The sequence below is a fragment of the Danio rerio genome, chromosome 17, assembly GCF_049306965.1.
Source record: "Danio rerio strain Tuebingen ecotype United States chromosome 17, GRCz12tu, whole genome shotgun sequence".
NCBI classification, from domain to species: domain Eukaryota; kingdom Metazoa; phylum Chordata; class Actinopteri; order Cypriniformes; family Danionidae; genus Danio; species Danio rerio.
Window position 1 is genome coordinate 4,478,550 of NC_133192.1, and position 15,376 is coordinate 4,493,925.

Sequence of the window (15,376 nt, forward strand, 5' to 3'; positions counted from 1 at the left end):
GTAAAATTATTGAGGAGGTATGTGGACAACACAACTAAATCAAGTCATTTTAGCATGTCAAAGTCACATTTATTAATATAAAATATATTTTCCAAGCAAAAAGATTGTGGCTAGTGAAAATGGCAAGTGGCTAGTAATGTTGGAAATCTACTACCCACATAGCAAAATTTCTCTGGCCCACACAATCAGGTTTTGCTTGGCCCAAATGCCGCAGTGAATTACGGTACATGACTGGACCAAATCTGGCTTCCAGACAAGGGCCAAAAACGGACCATATCTGGGCCAAGTCTCAGCCAAGTTAATAACTCATAACTGGGCCTGAACTGGGCCAGATGGGTTGGTGTGTCACGATTGCAATGTAATTGATAAACCCATGGAGTGATGCGCTTTAGGCACACTATGGGCACGCTTTTTCAGAGTGACCTGATTGGTAGAATTTTTTTTCTTTACTCAAAAATGATTTTAGTGTATTTTAAATGTGGGTCAAGACTGGCCAAACTCACATGGCCCACTTATCCAATTTTTAAATCTGGGCTAAATACTATGTTTTACATCTGGCCCAGGTCTTGTGTGCCGCCTTAAAAACAGTGCCACCTCTGCCAAACCCGGGCCATGTTTGGCCCACATGCTGTATGCCAGTGCCGGATGAATGCCTGCTGTGCCAGCTTTTTGCCAAATCTGGGCCAGAATTCTTTGCTACTATTGGTTAGCCACAGTGGCTAGTGATCAAAAAGTTAATGTCAAGCCCTGTATATAATTAGTAAAATAAACAGTTGCTAAATAACCATTTTATTTTAATTTTATGTGTGTTTTCTTGTGTTTTCTTTACTCTCCATTTTGTCAAGCCTGCTCTTAAAAGCTCTCTGTATTTATAGCAAAATAAAAACCAGAAAAGCACAAAATCCCACTTTTTTTTTTTCCGTGCAAAAGAGTTGAATGCAGCCCACATACTGTAAGAGCTCATCACAGGCAGCACTGCTGAATCTCTGGAGACTCAATGAGATGCACAGCAGCATCGGTGTGCATAAAACTTTCAGAGATCCTCGGCATGAAATGTATTTTTCACTCTGCATTTTCCAGCGATGGCCGTGTCAAAACTCCTGCGTCTTCAGTATTTCACACTCACCTCAGCCATAATCTCCTGTGACTTCAGAGTCCGTGGCATCGTGACAAACCTGGAAAGCCGCTTGCAAAAGTTAATACGCATCATATCGCACGGATTTAAAGAGCAGAGGAGATTTGCACACAGCACGAGCTCTGCTTTATGTAATAATCTGCTGTATTTTTCCTCAGGTTCACCTGGACCGTCCAGTGATCACAGTAGCAGGGCCTCGTCGCCGCTTTTCGACAGTGGTTTGCATTTAAATGGGAACTCCAGCAACACGGTAAAACACCTTTATATAATACCACTTACGTGTCACTTTTGTTAAAGAGATTATTAATAAGCTTTACAGTAAAACGGATGATAGAATCAGCCTGAAAATGAGTTAAAAAGCCCCTATTATGCATTAAAAAGGGTCATACTTTGGTTTTGGGGGTCTCCAACAACAAGCTGATATGCATGCAAGGTCAAAAAACACTGTCATTAGCCCCTTTCACACATACCGGCAATTTTCCGGAAAGGTTGTATGTGTGAACAGGCCCTTTTTGAAAATACCGGTAAATTCGTTCTGGCTATTTTACGGAAAGAGAAGTTGTAACATTACCGGTAATTTGCCGGAATGCTGCGCTGTGTGAATGCAGAAGGAAGATTGCCGGAAAGAGCGCGTCCACGTCTAGAACGTGCTGACGTGAGACACCTGCTTTAGCCAATCAGAACAGTCAGACGCATTCACGTGCGTGCGGTTTATGAGAATAAAAGCCTTTAAATATTTTTCCAGACACCTTTAGCAATTAGATGTTAGTCAGATCACGTTTCTATGTTCCTCCTTAATGCTAACTGTGTAAATAATTATTGATAAAATGTTTATGATTATCCATTGTTTGTTTATGTAATGTAATGTAATGTAATGTGTATTTATATAGCGCATTTATTGTGTATGGCCATACACCCAAAGCGCTTCACAATCATGAGGGGGGGTCTCTCCACACCACCACCAGTGTGCGGCATCCACTTGGATGATGCGACGGCTGCCACAGGACAACGGCGCCAGTGCGCTCACCACACACCAGCTATTGGTGGAGTGGAGGGACAGTGATAGAGCCAATTCGGTGGAGAGGGGATGATTAGGAGGCCATGATCGTAAGGGCCGATAGAGGGACTTTGGCCAGGACACCGGGGTTACACCCCTGCTCTTTCACGAGAAGTGCCTTGGGATTTTTAATGACCACAGAGAGTCAGGACCTCGGTTTAACGTCTCATCCGAAAGACGGCGCCCACTGACAGTGTAGTGTCCCCTTCACTTTTACTGGGGCATTAGGACTCACACAGACCACAGGTTGAGCGCCCCCTGCTGGCCTCACTAACACCACTTCCAACAGCAACCTAGTGTTCCCTAGTGTTCTCCCATCCAGGTACTGACCAGGCTCAGCCCTGCTTAGCTTCAGTGAGTAACCGGTCTTGGGCTGCAGGGTGATATGGCTGTGGCTATGAAGGTGTGACTTTACCTTCAAGCTTTGCGTGTGCCTGTGAGTGCCCATATATAGCGCGAACACACACACATATCATAACCATCTCGACATGCGAAAGTGTTCCTCTATATGTTTTCATTGGAGTTGTACTCAATACTGATCCATCCAAAGAGTTTGTAATGTAGTCAAATGTTTAAAAACACAAGCGCAGCCGTTTAGAGCTCATTTCTGGTTAATGATGTCAGAATTTACCGGCATTTTGCGATGGATGTGTGAATGCTCTTTTCTGGACGTAAATTCCGTAACGTCCTCGCCTGTGTGAACAGCGCTTTTTTTAATTTACCGGTAAAGTCGTTCCGGAAATTTTCCGGATATTTACAGGTATCACTGTGTGAAAGGGGCTATTGTCTTATGCATTTATTTTTACTTAATTATCCCAACGACTCCCATTTGATTCGTTCAGCGATTCATTTGTTCCCAAACCCCTCCTCAGTGCGATGCTAATCTGCGCTGATTGGTTCGATGACCCAGTCTGTTGTGATTTGGTTGACTGCGTTTAGCATGAGACAGAGGCTGTTTCTCAGTTCCAAGAAAACAGAGAACTGGCTTGCGTTCTTGTGGAGACCGTTCTTGCCAGGTGTCCTCTGAAGAACAAACTCGGGAAACTACGAGAACAAAGAATGCGTCCTGTGAGAAATGAGATGCTGCGTTCTTCCTTGATTCTTCCCAATGGTCACGTGACCTTCACGCATTTTTAATGGAAAATCATTTAAACATTACAACATTTAGGCAACGATTTATTGTTTTTCCCGTTTTCAAAATATATACACTGCATAAAAACATTATAACTATACGTTGCACAATATAAATTAAATTCATTTCAGGGCTCGAAATTAACCTTTTTGCTTGGTAGCACCGTTACTACAAGTTTTATACAAACATATTTATTGTATTTGAAATTAACAGTAATCAAACTAACAAGCAAAAGAAAATTAATATATATATATATATATATATATATATATATATATATATATATATATATATATACATATATATATATATATATATATGCAAGCGTGAGGAAAATATGTCTTAACGAAATCCCGTTATCACAAGAAAATACATTTTTATAACGTAACTGAGTGACCAAAGCATACACGGAGCGCTCACCGGCCCTGCACACACTGCTTAAATGAATCTGTAAACAATATATCTGTGCTGTTCTCACTGGTGCTGTCTAATATTGCACTGATGCTTTTGACACATACTGTACCTTATTATATGCATACATGTTAATAGCAACACCGTTTTTTTTTTTTAGGAGTAGCGATGTTAGTTTTCTCAGTGCAAGCCCGTTTGCGATGATGTACATGTTAAATTTGACATATAGCTGCCACTTGCACGACGGACAGCATCTGGCGATTATATGAAATTTAATCAGAAGCTCTGGTGCTAGATGTGGCAAACAGTTACCTAAAAATTCCATCCCACAGACTTTTCATAGCAGACTTGAAGCCAACAGAAGTCTTTTATCCACTCTTGGAAAAGTGTAGATGATGGATTAACATTTAGCTCATGATCTCTACTAAGATGTGTCATTATTTGTAACTTTAGATGCCATGGTTACTAAAACAAAATCTGTCAGTGTTATCTTCATTCTCATCTTCAGCGCTTTACAATTGTTCGCAGTAGCAGCTCTCTGTCATCCCAAGCCAGAAGGCACTGACTGAGTGATTGACAGCTGATATTAACCAATCATTCGCGTTCAGTGCTAGAGCAGTGGTGGGCCAATAAGTAGAGCGTGAAGGCGGGGCAAGCATTACGGACTTGGCTTTGTTTACTGCAGCAAGTTGACATGACAACTGTTTTAAACCATTCCGCTGCGTTTCGCGTTTCAAGTGCAGACAAAGAGCTTAGAGATGCATTCTGCGTGAATGTTTCCCGAATCCGCGCATGTGGTGAACATTTTGCAGTAAAAACTGGTCACAAACAACAACTTTAAGCACTCGCAGAAATGCTCCCAAATATATTTTAAGGGCGCATAGATAAAATTTCGGGCGCATATGCGACCAAAATGGTCGCAATTTCGAGCCCTGCATTTCATACGATTTTAATAAGAATTTCAGCAAATAAACACCCTTAGGGGCCGATCACACCAAACGCAATTTATACGTTGAGAGGCGCCTCTTTTGAATGGTTTACTAACGGCTGCGATTGTTTTGCATGCTGCGCCATGCGCGTCTTGCGTTTTAACCGCCTGCTGTGCCTCCCGTTTTTGGCCTTTGCGCACTGTGCGCTCTCAGTTGAAAAAAAGAGTCAACTCCGAGCGGAAAAAAGCATGTTACGTCACTCGCGTCCGTTTCATTCTCCAAGCAAAGGAAAACAGATGCAGGGTTTCCGTTGAGGTGCCTGCAGTGTTTGTTTTGTCAAGACAACAACGGAGACTTTTAAAGATGGAGGAGACACTTGGGGTTGCTGTTTTGGGTTATCCGGAGCTGTATAACTTCACAAATCATGAATATCACGACATTATTAATTATTAAAATTATAATAATATAAACAGCAACACTCTCGAACAATACCCAGCTGATTCAGTCATTGCCTACCGACATAAAGCGTACCATGCTCCTTTTTTTTCTTGTTTTGTTCTTGTTTTCTTCATGGTATTGTTTACTTTCACTATTTCATTTAGGGAAACTCCTGAGATAAATCAGTTATATCTCTAAACTTTAATAATGAACTTATATAAAATGCTACACTTTCCACCTCTGGTCGCAATAACTTTACGGACTTCTAGAGTGAGTTCCGTGCTCAAGTCTGCATCGATGCGTCCTCGATATCAAGATCACATCCGGGAAGTTTTACGCGTCCTCCGTTCTTGCAGTCTTGAGTATTGGAACTGAACTTTGGCAGTTGATGATGACGTTAAACGAGGATGCAAGACTGTTGAAGAAGCACATTGAGAATCAGCCAGGGAGAAATATCCACCACAGCTTATCAACATTGTTGAAATAGTCAGAGTGCAGAGTGTATGTGTGAGCCCAGTGCAGGAGAGCATTAAAGCAATGCAGTTTACCACCAGCATATTGCCATATATAACCATAAGTAATTACAACAACACGCATTCAGTATTAATCCACACAGTGGCAAAAGCTGAACTATTTGTAGCGACTAACTTCTTGTGTAGGAACAGCTGACGGTGGCCATAGCAATGACAAACGGCAGAGGATCGCGAGCTCACAAATGCATTTAAATCTGTAAACAAAGCAGCATTAGACGCGATATGAGAATATAAAGAGTTAACCAGAACTAGAACTGCTCTAGAACTAGAACCATTTCTAGAACTGCTCGATCGTGCAGATTCCCACTCTATAACATCAGAAAGATCCGACCCTTCTTATCTGAACATGCAGCTTAACTCTTGTTCAAGCTCTTGTTCTCTCCAAACTGGATTACTGCAACTCTCTACTAGCCGGGCTTCCAGCTAACTCTATCAAGCCTCTTCAGCTGCTCCAGAACGCAGCAGCACGAGTGGTCTTCAATGAACCTAAAAGAGCACATGCCACTCTGCTGCTCATCCGTTTGCACTGGCTGCCAGTTGCTGCTCGCATTAAATTCAAAGCTCTGATGTTTGCCTACAAAGCGACTTCTGGCTTTGCTCCTTCTTATCTGCTCTCACTTCTGCAGATTTATAGGCCCTCCAGAAATTTCCGTTCTGTGAATGAACGTCGCCTCATGGTTCCATCCCAAAGAGGGAAGAAATCACTTTCCCGAACGCTCGCGTTCAATCTGCCTAGTTGGTGGAATGAACTCCCTAACTGCATCAGAACGGCAGAGTCACTCGCTGTCTTCAGGAAACGACTAAAAACTCAGCTATTTAGTTATTTAGTCTCCACTTCACTTCCTAATCTGCAATTGCCTCTGGATATACCACTAACTGTACTCAAAAAAAAAAAAAAAAAGCTAATGCTTTCCTTCTTAGACTTTACAGATCTGAAACTTGCCTATAGCACTTATTCATTGTTGCTCTTATAGTTGTGTAAATTGCTTCCTTGTCCTTATTTGTAAGTCGCTTTGGATAAAAGTGTCTGCTAAATGACTAAATGTAAATGTAAATGTAACCAGATACAGTACAAGCGGTTACAAGCAACAAAATATAAATACAAATTTTGCAAGCTAAAGAAAACAAGGAGGCAGCCATTTTAATCACACTTAGGTTACTTAAACTTGGGAAATGGAGGAAGAAACTAATTCATGAACTGCATATTGATAAAGTTCCTGTGGAGCTCTGATAAAGTCTCATACATCAATAGTTTTTCTTCCTTTACAAACGACAGATGAATGCCCTGTTGTGTGTAGATTGCTGAAGCACTTGTCAGAAAAAGGACGGGGACACAGCACAAGGCTGGGGCTATAATGCTGAGGTATTATTGCAAAAGTAAACTTCAACCACTCATTCTTTACAGCCTTATCTTTGGGTAGAGAAAACAACGCTAACTTTCCCCTCACACTTCAGAGCACAGCGTCTTCGCGACATGATTTAACTAGGATCTGCTACACTGTTTGTCTTCATCTTTTTCTTTCCACAGTGTTTGTGGGCCAGGCTGAGGATTTCAATGTTCCTGGGTTTGCGCATGCAACAAATGGGCGGGGCTTAAGACTCTTAAAGACTCGTTAGAGCGACGATTTATTCAAGCCACTAAGTTGACTGCTTTATCGTTGAATCAATAGTTTTAAACACGGTGCCTTTTCAGATTTAAGCCTTAGCTGGATATTTCCCTTCACTTAGAGCTGTGCTATACACTACATGGAAAGTCATTTTCAAAAACCCAAAATAGGGGCTCTTTAAAGTCTTTGCACACTGAAGTCTGAATTTATTTTATTTTTATTTATTTATTTTTTTGCAGTCATATGCGAAAAATTTGTCACATTAAAAACTGAGTCCAATGCGTATTAATTAAAGCTTTACAAAAAAACATTTCAGAGGCAGTTCAAGCAGTGATGCTTTGTTCTAGAAACGGAAAGAGGAATAGGCTGCATATTGTGTTCTTTAAATACTGCATAGAGAGGAAGGAGAGTTCAGCTCATTATCAAAGACCTGTGCTGGATTATCCTGAAATGCAGGTTTATTTCAGGAAATCTGTGGAATTTTCAGACATTGCTTGTGATATTTCACACATTCACATACGTAAACGAATCCAGAACTGAGACTGGCAGGACTAGACAGACATTGTAATAGATGGCGGCTGCGTTGACGTGTCGAAGCAACGGACCGAAAGCAGACCTTGCTTTCTATTGAGATGTCTATGGGCAGTACGTCAAATGTATGGATGCACACACATACACTCACACACCAAGCAGCAGCAGGGGATATGTGCACTGGTTACTGAATCCAGCATATAGGGGTTCTCAATTGTCAGACACATTCTGTCTTTATTTTATGCAGAGTGTTTGTCATGAAGTTATATGTAGCTCAAATTTTGTGTTGAACTTTTTGCTTGCACAGTGGCCATGGGCGGACTGGCCATCTGGCAATACTGGCAAATGCCAAAAAGGCCGGACCAATTTTTAAATGTGGGCCGATCAGTTTTTTTTTTTTTTTTATATATGTATTGTACTTAAGTGCAGACAGCTTTTATCTCTTGCTAGATATGATATTATGATGATGATAATAAAATTAATATTAATAATAAATGTTGAGCATTTGGCCCAATCGGCAACTGCCGCCTGGTTTCAAGATGTGCCGACCCAATTCGAGGTTACCCGGACATAATCAAAATCTGGCAAGTATGTCATAGTATTTCACCATCTTTACACTAAAATAAATAGTGAATGTGCGTGTCTGTGGGTGGGGCTGTGTTGGTGTGGTAATGTGGGCTGGTGTGGCTACAGTGCCAGGGCTGAATTTTTGTCCCAGTCCGCCCCTGACAGTGGCTCTGAACTGTAAAAACACCTCTTCAAGCGTTTTTTTTTTTTTTGGATGCAAAAAGAGGCAAAAATTAAACCTGCTTCAATTTTTTTATGACTGATACAAATTCATGATGTTAGACTAGAGCCTGAAGTAAGTAACATTTATATTGTGACAGTTTTGTGTAATATGGAAGAAGAAGAACCATGCATCAAGCAAAATACTGCCAAAAAGAGAATCATTTATTATACAAAAGTCAAAGATTAACAGAAAATAGTAATAATAAAGAAGAATAATATAGAAAACAACAAATAACACAAAAGGTAAATTATAAACAATTTATGATCACAAAATAATCCAAAAACAATAAAACCCACTGGGGAAGAGGACAAAAGTGGCGCTGAAAGAAAAGACAATAACAAAACCCAAAAAATCAAACTAACTCAGTATAATCCTTTTACCTAACTGAAACCAAAATAATCGAAAGCAAGTCTTCTGTGTTTACACGGCCAAACTTACCTACACTAAACTTAACCAAACAGAAAAATACAAAGCCAGCGCTCACTCCTAAACCTGGTGTGACTGTACACAGGTTTGCTAGGTGATGCAAGGATTTGGAGAGGTACATCTACTGTACCTCTCCAAATACCCCCCTGGGGAAAGCAAAGAGTATCAGCAAATAATCTCAAATAATGAATGAAAATGAACAAGATGGCAATAACAACTTTGGCAAAGCTATATTAGCCAGTTAAACTCCGCCAACCCGGTACCGTGACGTCATCGACTTTCGCTTTAAGATTTAAAGGGCTAGCATAGCACCAGACCCCCTTACGAGGTTTTGTTTGAAAGTGTAGAATCTATATTTTATGCACATATGCATCACTTTGGTTTTTATTCTACTGTACAAAAGTTATTTACATTTAAATACACAGTATTTTGGATACCCGAGCTGGGTATTTTCATATGGTTCATTTATGACACATGTACAAGTTATAGCTCAAATAAAAGCTCTTGCCGTGGCTCATACGGTTTTAGCATTCTTTTTACTGAATTATATTCACATATCAAACAGCTGTTGAATGAATCGCGGTGTTTCCATGGCGCAGAAGTGAAAACAATACATTTATGATCAATAAGCAGCCCCAGATAGCACAGACAGCTGTCATCTCTTACCTTAAGCTGTGCGCTTCAGGGCCATTTCTCCTCTGTTTTTGAGGTGATGTGCATAAGTGATCCTTTTATATGTCTGACGTGGTCCAAACACAGTAAATTATGTTTGATCAAACAAAAGAATAGTGAAATATGAAAACAATGATCGATCCCTGTGGCTTGTACAGCACCTCTCATCAGTTGGAATACAATAACTTTTGCATAGATTATGGTAGAGACATTTTTCATTTTTCCTAAAATTACAGACATGTGCAGGAACCACCAACATTAATTACAGCACACTGGACCACACAGAACCTAAAAGCTACACTTTCAAATTTGAGTTTATAAAAAAATACAAAAAGCGCCTCTATTTTAGGTGTTTATTAAAACACAGACAACATTTACAGATATTTTAAACACTTTCAATAGTGTTTTATAAAAATTCAAAGAGTTTTCTTTAAAATGATACCAAATTTTTGCATTTACACCTCTGCATGTGGATTTGGGAAGCTTTTAAATTTGGGTAGGCAAAATCCAGGCGGAAATCCCCAAATAGCAGCAGAGTTTAACTGGTTGGGTACCAAAAACAAAAGAAATAACTGGAGGCAAATAAAAACGGAACAAAACAGGAATGCAAAAGCCTCTATCCGGCATCCCACTAGTCGTCCTTCCAAAAACCTAATGTCCACTCAGATCGGCCGCAGAAGCCACCACGTCACCAAAGACCGATCCCACAGCCTACAACAATCCGAAAGGGGCTGAACCTGCGAAACCGGAAGAGGGAGAAGAGAGATGGAAAGAACAGGTGCGCGTGCACGTAAAAGAGAAGAAAGAGCGGAAGAGAGACATACACATACGTAAAACTCCTGGAGCGTAACAATGATGAATGAAGATTTTGGAGGCAGAGTATCAATACGATTGACAATGTGAGGTCGAACGGATTTTTTTTAACGTACAAAAATTACAAACGAAAATTTCGGATTCAGTGCACTGTAAAAAATGCAGGGTTCCACATAATTTAATTTATTCATGTTGTCTCAACACAAATTGATTAGTTTAACACTTTTAACCAATTTAGGTAACACTTTAGAACAACTATTCGTTATAACCAGTTAACAGTCCCTTAATAAACTGTTAAATCATTAAAATACAGTTAACAAGTCATTTATAACTTGTTAAATAAAAGTTAATAGTTAATTATTTATAACTGTGCCTTATTGATGGCCAGTAGATAACTTACAAGTTGTTAGTTAACAAGTCATTTATAACTCATTAACTAACAGTTTATTAATGATCTGTTAACTAGTTATAACGGATAGTTATTCTAAAGTGTTTCCCAAATTTGTGGATTGAGCATTGAAAAAATAAGTTGTCCCAATGAAAACTCAAGAATTATGTTGTTTCAGCTCGTTTTTAATAAGTAGTTTGAACGAACAAAAAAAATGTATGCAATAACCTTTAGTGATTGGCAGTGTTGGACATGTTCCTTTAAAAGAGTAATTAGTTTCAGTTACTAGTTACTTCTCACAAATAGTTACTGAGTTACATGATTATAAAAGTAACTAATTACCTGGGAAAGTAACTATTGTGTTACTTTTAAAAATCTAATTTGTCAAATGACTATAGATCTTTTTCATGGCTGCTGCATGGAGGGCGCCATAGCGACCAGCGTCTTCCGGTAGAATGCTAAAAACTTCTGTTTACAGCGTGTACAACTGGTAATTTGCGCTCCGAAAATGGGTTTCAATAACGTTTTTAATGGATAACAGAGTGTTTTTGTGACACACAACTTAGAAATGTGTCTGTTAAAGCCGTTATAATCTGTCGCATGTGGTTCAAGCGCGTCAGAAATACGAGAAAAACTTTCTCCTAGTTCACGTGTCTGCCGTCAGAAATACAGTGTGTGTGTGCGTTCTGGCCTGTCAGCTGTTAGCTCAGCAGCTCTTTAACACACAAACACACACACACACACACTCGCACACACACAGAGAGAGAGAGAAAGAGAGCAAACCAGAGTGCTGGCATGAAACTTAACAGGTATGAAAGTGGTGCAATTTACAAAAATGAGCAATAAAAGTCTGTTATTGATCCTCTGCTGGCTGATTTGCTGTTCATTCTAATCACGAGTCGTTTGTGTTTTATTTCATGTGTTGTTTTCACCACGGTTTGTGTTTTTCGGTCATTTCGAAATGACACCTATAGCCTATAGCCTATAGCCTAAATGACTAGCCTATATTTTCACTTTGTCACAGTTATTAAATCAGTGTGTCAGTGGCACAGTACAGGCTACGTGTGTGTGTCAAACATTTTGGTGAACTACATTAGTTTGGGCTGGTTATATATTTGAAATAAAGAGAAAATGTTGACTTTAGCGATGACGAGGCTTCATTTAAACTGCAGAAGATGCCGTCTGACAACGAGGGAAAACGCCTCACAGCAGCTGTTTTCCATCCTATTAGATGGCATTTCTTTAAATGATCAGTCCAGGAGATGCTGCTGATGGACAACAGTATTAGTTCAAAGAGGATAAAAGCAGGTAAAATAGATTAAAACTATCGTTTCAAAGCTGTCCAAATGTGACTGTTTACACGCATCAGCTGCCGACCGGAAGTTCTTCGCATTCTCCTTGCGCATACATGCAAAGCATAATGGGTAATTTTGCGTTCCAAGAAAAAGGTCTATATAAGGTTACGTGTGTAACCCATCGGTCATACTGCACCCATCCCATTCTGAGCTGGGATCAAACCCAACAAAAGATGGTTTTCTTCATAGGTGCCCTCTAAAATTTGCTTAAACCGGAAGCGACAATCATTTTATTGTGTATTGTGACGCAGTTCATACACAAACTAAATATTAAATGAGACAACAGTGGGTGTGGCTTTTTTTACTGCAAGCTGATTGGATGTAGTAAAGTAGACTCCTCCTGCTCACCATTATTGTTTGTTGTAAAAACCGACACCTTGAAAAGTATTGGTTAAGTATGTTAGCCACGCCCAATACCCCAGACTGAGCTAATCTGAGAATTTACCTAGAAACAAACAGGAAATGCATTTTCAGATTTCAATTCAGGGCAAACCATAATTCTTAATGACACGCACACGTGAATTGTTCAGCAAAAAGCAATCAATCTGAGCAAACAAAATCAATTTAATTTGTACTTTAACTACGTCAACAACGCTGCAGCAGCACTTCATCCTGACCTTCAGAAATCATTGCGAAGGCTCCTCTCGATAGGTTAATACAGAGCAGCCACCATTGACGTGACGGAGTGAGAAAGTCCTGCTGTGGGGTCAGAGGAAGCGCTGCGGTCACTTTCTCATTCAGATCAGAGAGCAGAAGTAAGGCAGACGTCCCGAGACGAACACGCTTCACATTAATGTGACTCTGAGTCTGGGAAGAGGATGAGGTCGGCAGGTGAACATCTGAGATCTGCATAAAGCCTCTGCCAATCCATTCACGCCTCAGCGCCACCTGCGTGAGAGAGTGGCTGAACATGTGAAACTCAATCTCAGAGTGCTGACAAATCTAGATTTTGAATGCGGCTGTAAAAAGTCAGTCTATAAATAGAACAGAGCTCAGAACCGCTGATGATGATGAGAGGTGTAAAGTGGAGCTTTTATCGCTGCTTTGATACTTATTCCAGGTTATTCCAGGTGAATATGCATTATTTCTGTTCGGCATGTTTGCCAGGGTGTTGCTTTTGGTTGCTAGGGTGCCCTGGGTTTTTACTAGGGAGTTCTGAATTGCTGTGGAGCCCTTATGGGGTTCTGAATGTTTACCAGGGCATGTTCTGGGTTTCTTTGGGGTTGCTAGTGTGTTCTAGATATTAGCCATGGTGTTGCTATGAGTGTTCTGAATTGCTGTGGACTTACTAGGTTGGTCTCAATTGCCATTAGGGGGTTCTGAATGTTTACCAGGGCATGTTCTGGGCTTTTTTGGGGTTGCTAGGGTGTTCTAGATATTAGCCAGGGTGTTACTAGGGTGATCTGAATTGCTGTGGACTAACTAGGTTGGTCTCGATTGCCCTTAAGGGGTTCTAAATGTTTACCAGGGCATGTTTTGGGTTTCTTTGTGGTTTCTAGTGTGTTCTAGATCAGTGTTTCTCAACCACATTCCTGGAGGACCACCAGCCCTGCACATTTTCCATATCTCCTTAACCAAACACACCTGATTTAGATCACCAGCTCATTAGCAGAGACTGAAAGACCTGTAATGGGTGTAACATACAAAGAGGCATCCAAAACATGCAGTCTTGGTGGTCCTTCAGGATCATGGTTGAGGAAAACTGTTCTAGATATTTGCTAGGGGGTTCCTATGGGGTGCTAGGGTGTTCTGAATTGCTGTGGAGTTGCTAGGGTGGTCTTAATGGCCCTAACGCCTGTTTCACACCGCAAGCGTCAGCGGCGCGTGAGCAGAGCGTGAGCAGCGCGTATGTCGAGCAGTAGCAGCACGCAGGCGTTTGCCTTTCACACCAGCTGCGTCTGCAGCGCGCAGCTCTTCGGCAGCTGCTGCTGAGATCAACCTATCTCTGTCTATTCTATCTAGTTACCCCTCTATATACAAATACACTTTTTAAACTTTTCATCTGTACCAAGGCCCCTCCTATGCTGTTTCATTAACCTGCAAATGTTTATTTTACACATTTTATAGATCAAATAGTACTGTATGCTTCTAAAGCTAACTTATATGAGAATTGTCTACAGTCAGAAGACAATCGCCTGTGATATCATGTCATTTGTTTTTTGATTATCAGGTTGCTGTAGACCTAGTTATAATCATATTTATACAATATAGTTATAATGATATTTATACATGATCAAACTAGTGTTACTTTCTCCGCTTCAGTGATGTCCAGCGGCAGAATAACAGCTCGTTAATTCATGCTCGTGCAGAGGATGAGACGGACAAAAGTAATTAATGCATGCCATTATTTTACTTATTTTCGTGTTGTCAGATTCACAGTGCAAACAGCTCCCGGTAGGAATAATTCGAGTGAACATAAAACAAAGCCGATTAAAACTTTCTTGCTCTGCTCAGCTGCACAGAACACAGCGAGCTCACATAATCCAGCATGCGTGTCGAACTACACTACCCACAATACACTTCGCTATGGACTACAAATCCCGTAAATATTCTATTTCCCCTCTCCTACAACACTAGTGTGCAACTTAAGCAAAACTGATACTAAAATTGTTTTACATTCGGTTTTGTAGTTCGGGCCTAAATAAATGTTTGTTGCCGTTTTTAATCGTTTTAAGTTAATTTGAATGACTATATATAAACCATTTGACATTATTAACGCATTTATTGGGTAAAATTGCTACTTTTTACTGTCATTCAATGTGTTTTGGTCATTATCAATGCACTGTCACTTTAATTGAGCGTGAGCAGCGCGTCAAAAATAGACCCAGCGCCGAAACTATCGCTGCACTGCTGCTTCGGCGACGCTCACGCCTCGCACTGACGCGCTGCTGCTGCGTGCGGTATGAAAGCTCTAATCTGTTAACATGGACGCCGAAAACACACGCGCTGCTCACGCTCCGCTCACGCGCCGCTGACGCTTGCGGTGTGAAACAGGCGTAATGTGTTCTGAATGTTTGCCAGGGCACGTTCTGGGTTTCTTTGGGTTGTTAGGGTGTTCTAGATATTTGCTAGGGGGTTCCTATGGGGTTGCTAGGGTGTTCTCAATAGCAGTGGAGTTGCTAGGGTGGTCCTGATGGCCCTAAGGGGGTTCTGATTGTT

At 40.6% G+C, this 15,376-nt stretch overlaps 1 protein-coding gene across 8 annotated transcripts in view; it reads left to right on the forward strand.

Annotated features, from left to right (window-relative positions):
- The window catches only part of sntg2 (syntrophin, gamma 2), a 200,894-nt gene that overhangs the window by 92,881 nt on the left and 92,637 nt on the right, over positions 1-15,376 (forward strand). For 7 of the 8 annotated variants that reach the window (XM_073927412.1, XM_073927413.1, XM_073927416.1 and 4 more), the window contains 1 exon segment: positions 1,294-1,385. In XM_073927412.1, the coding sequence (XP_073783513.1) occupies positions 1,294-1,385 (92 nt within the window). 8 annotated transcript variants of the gene reach the window in all.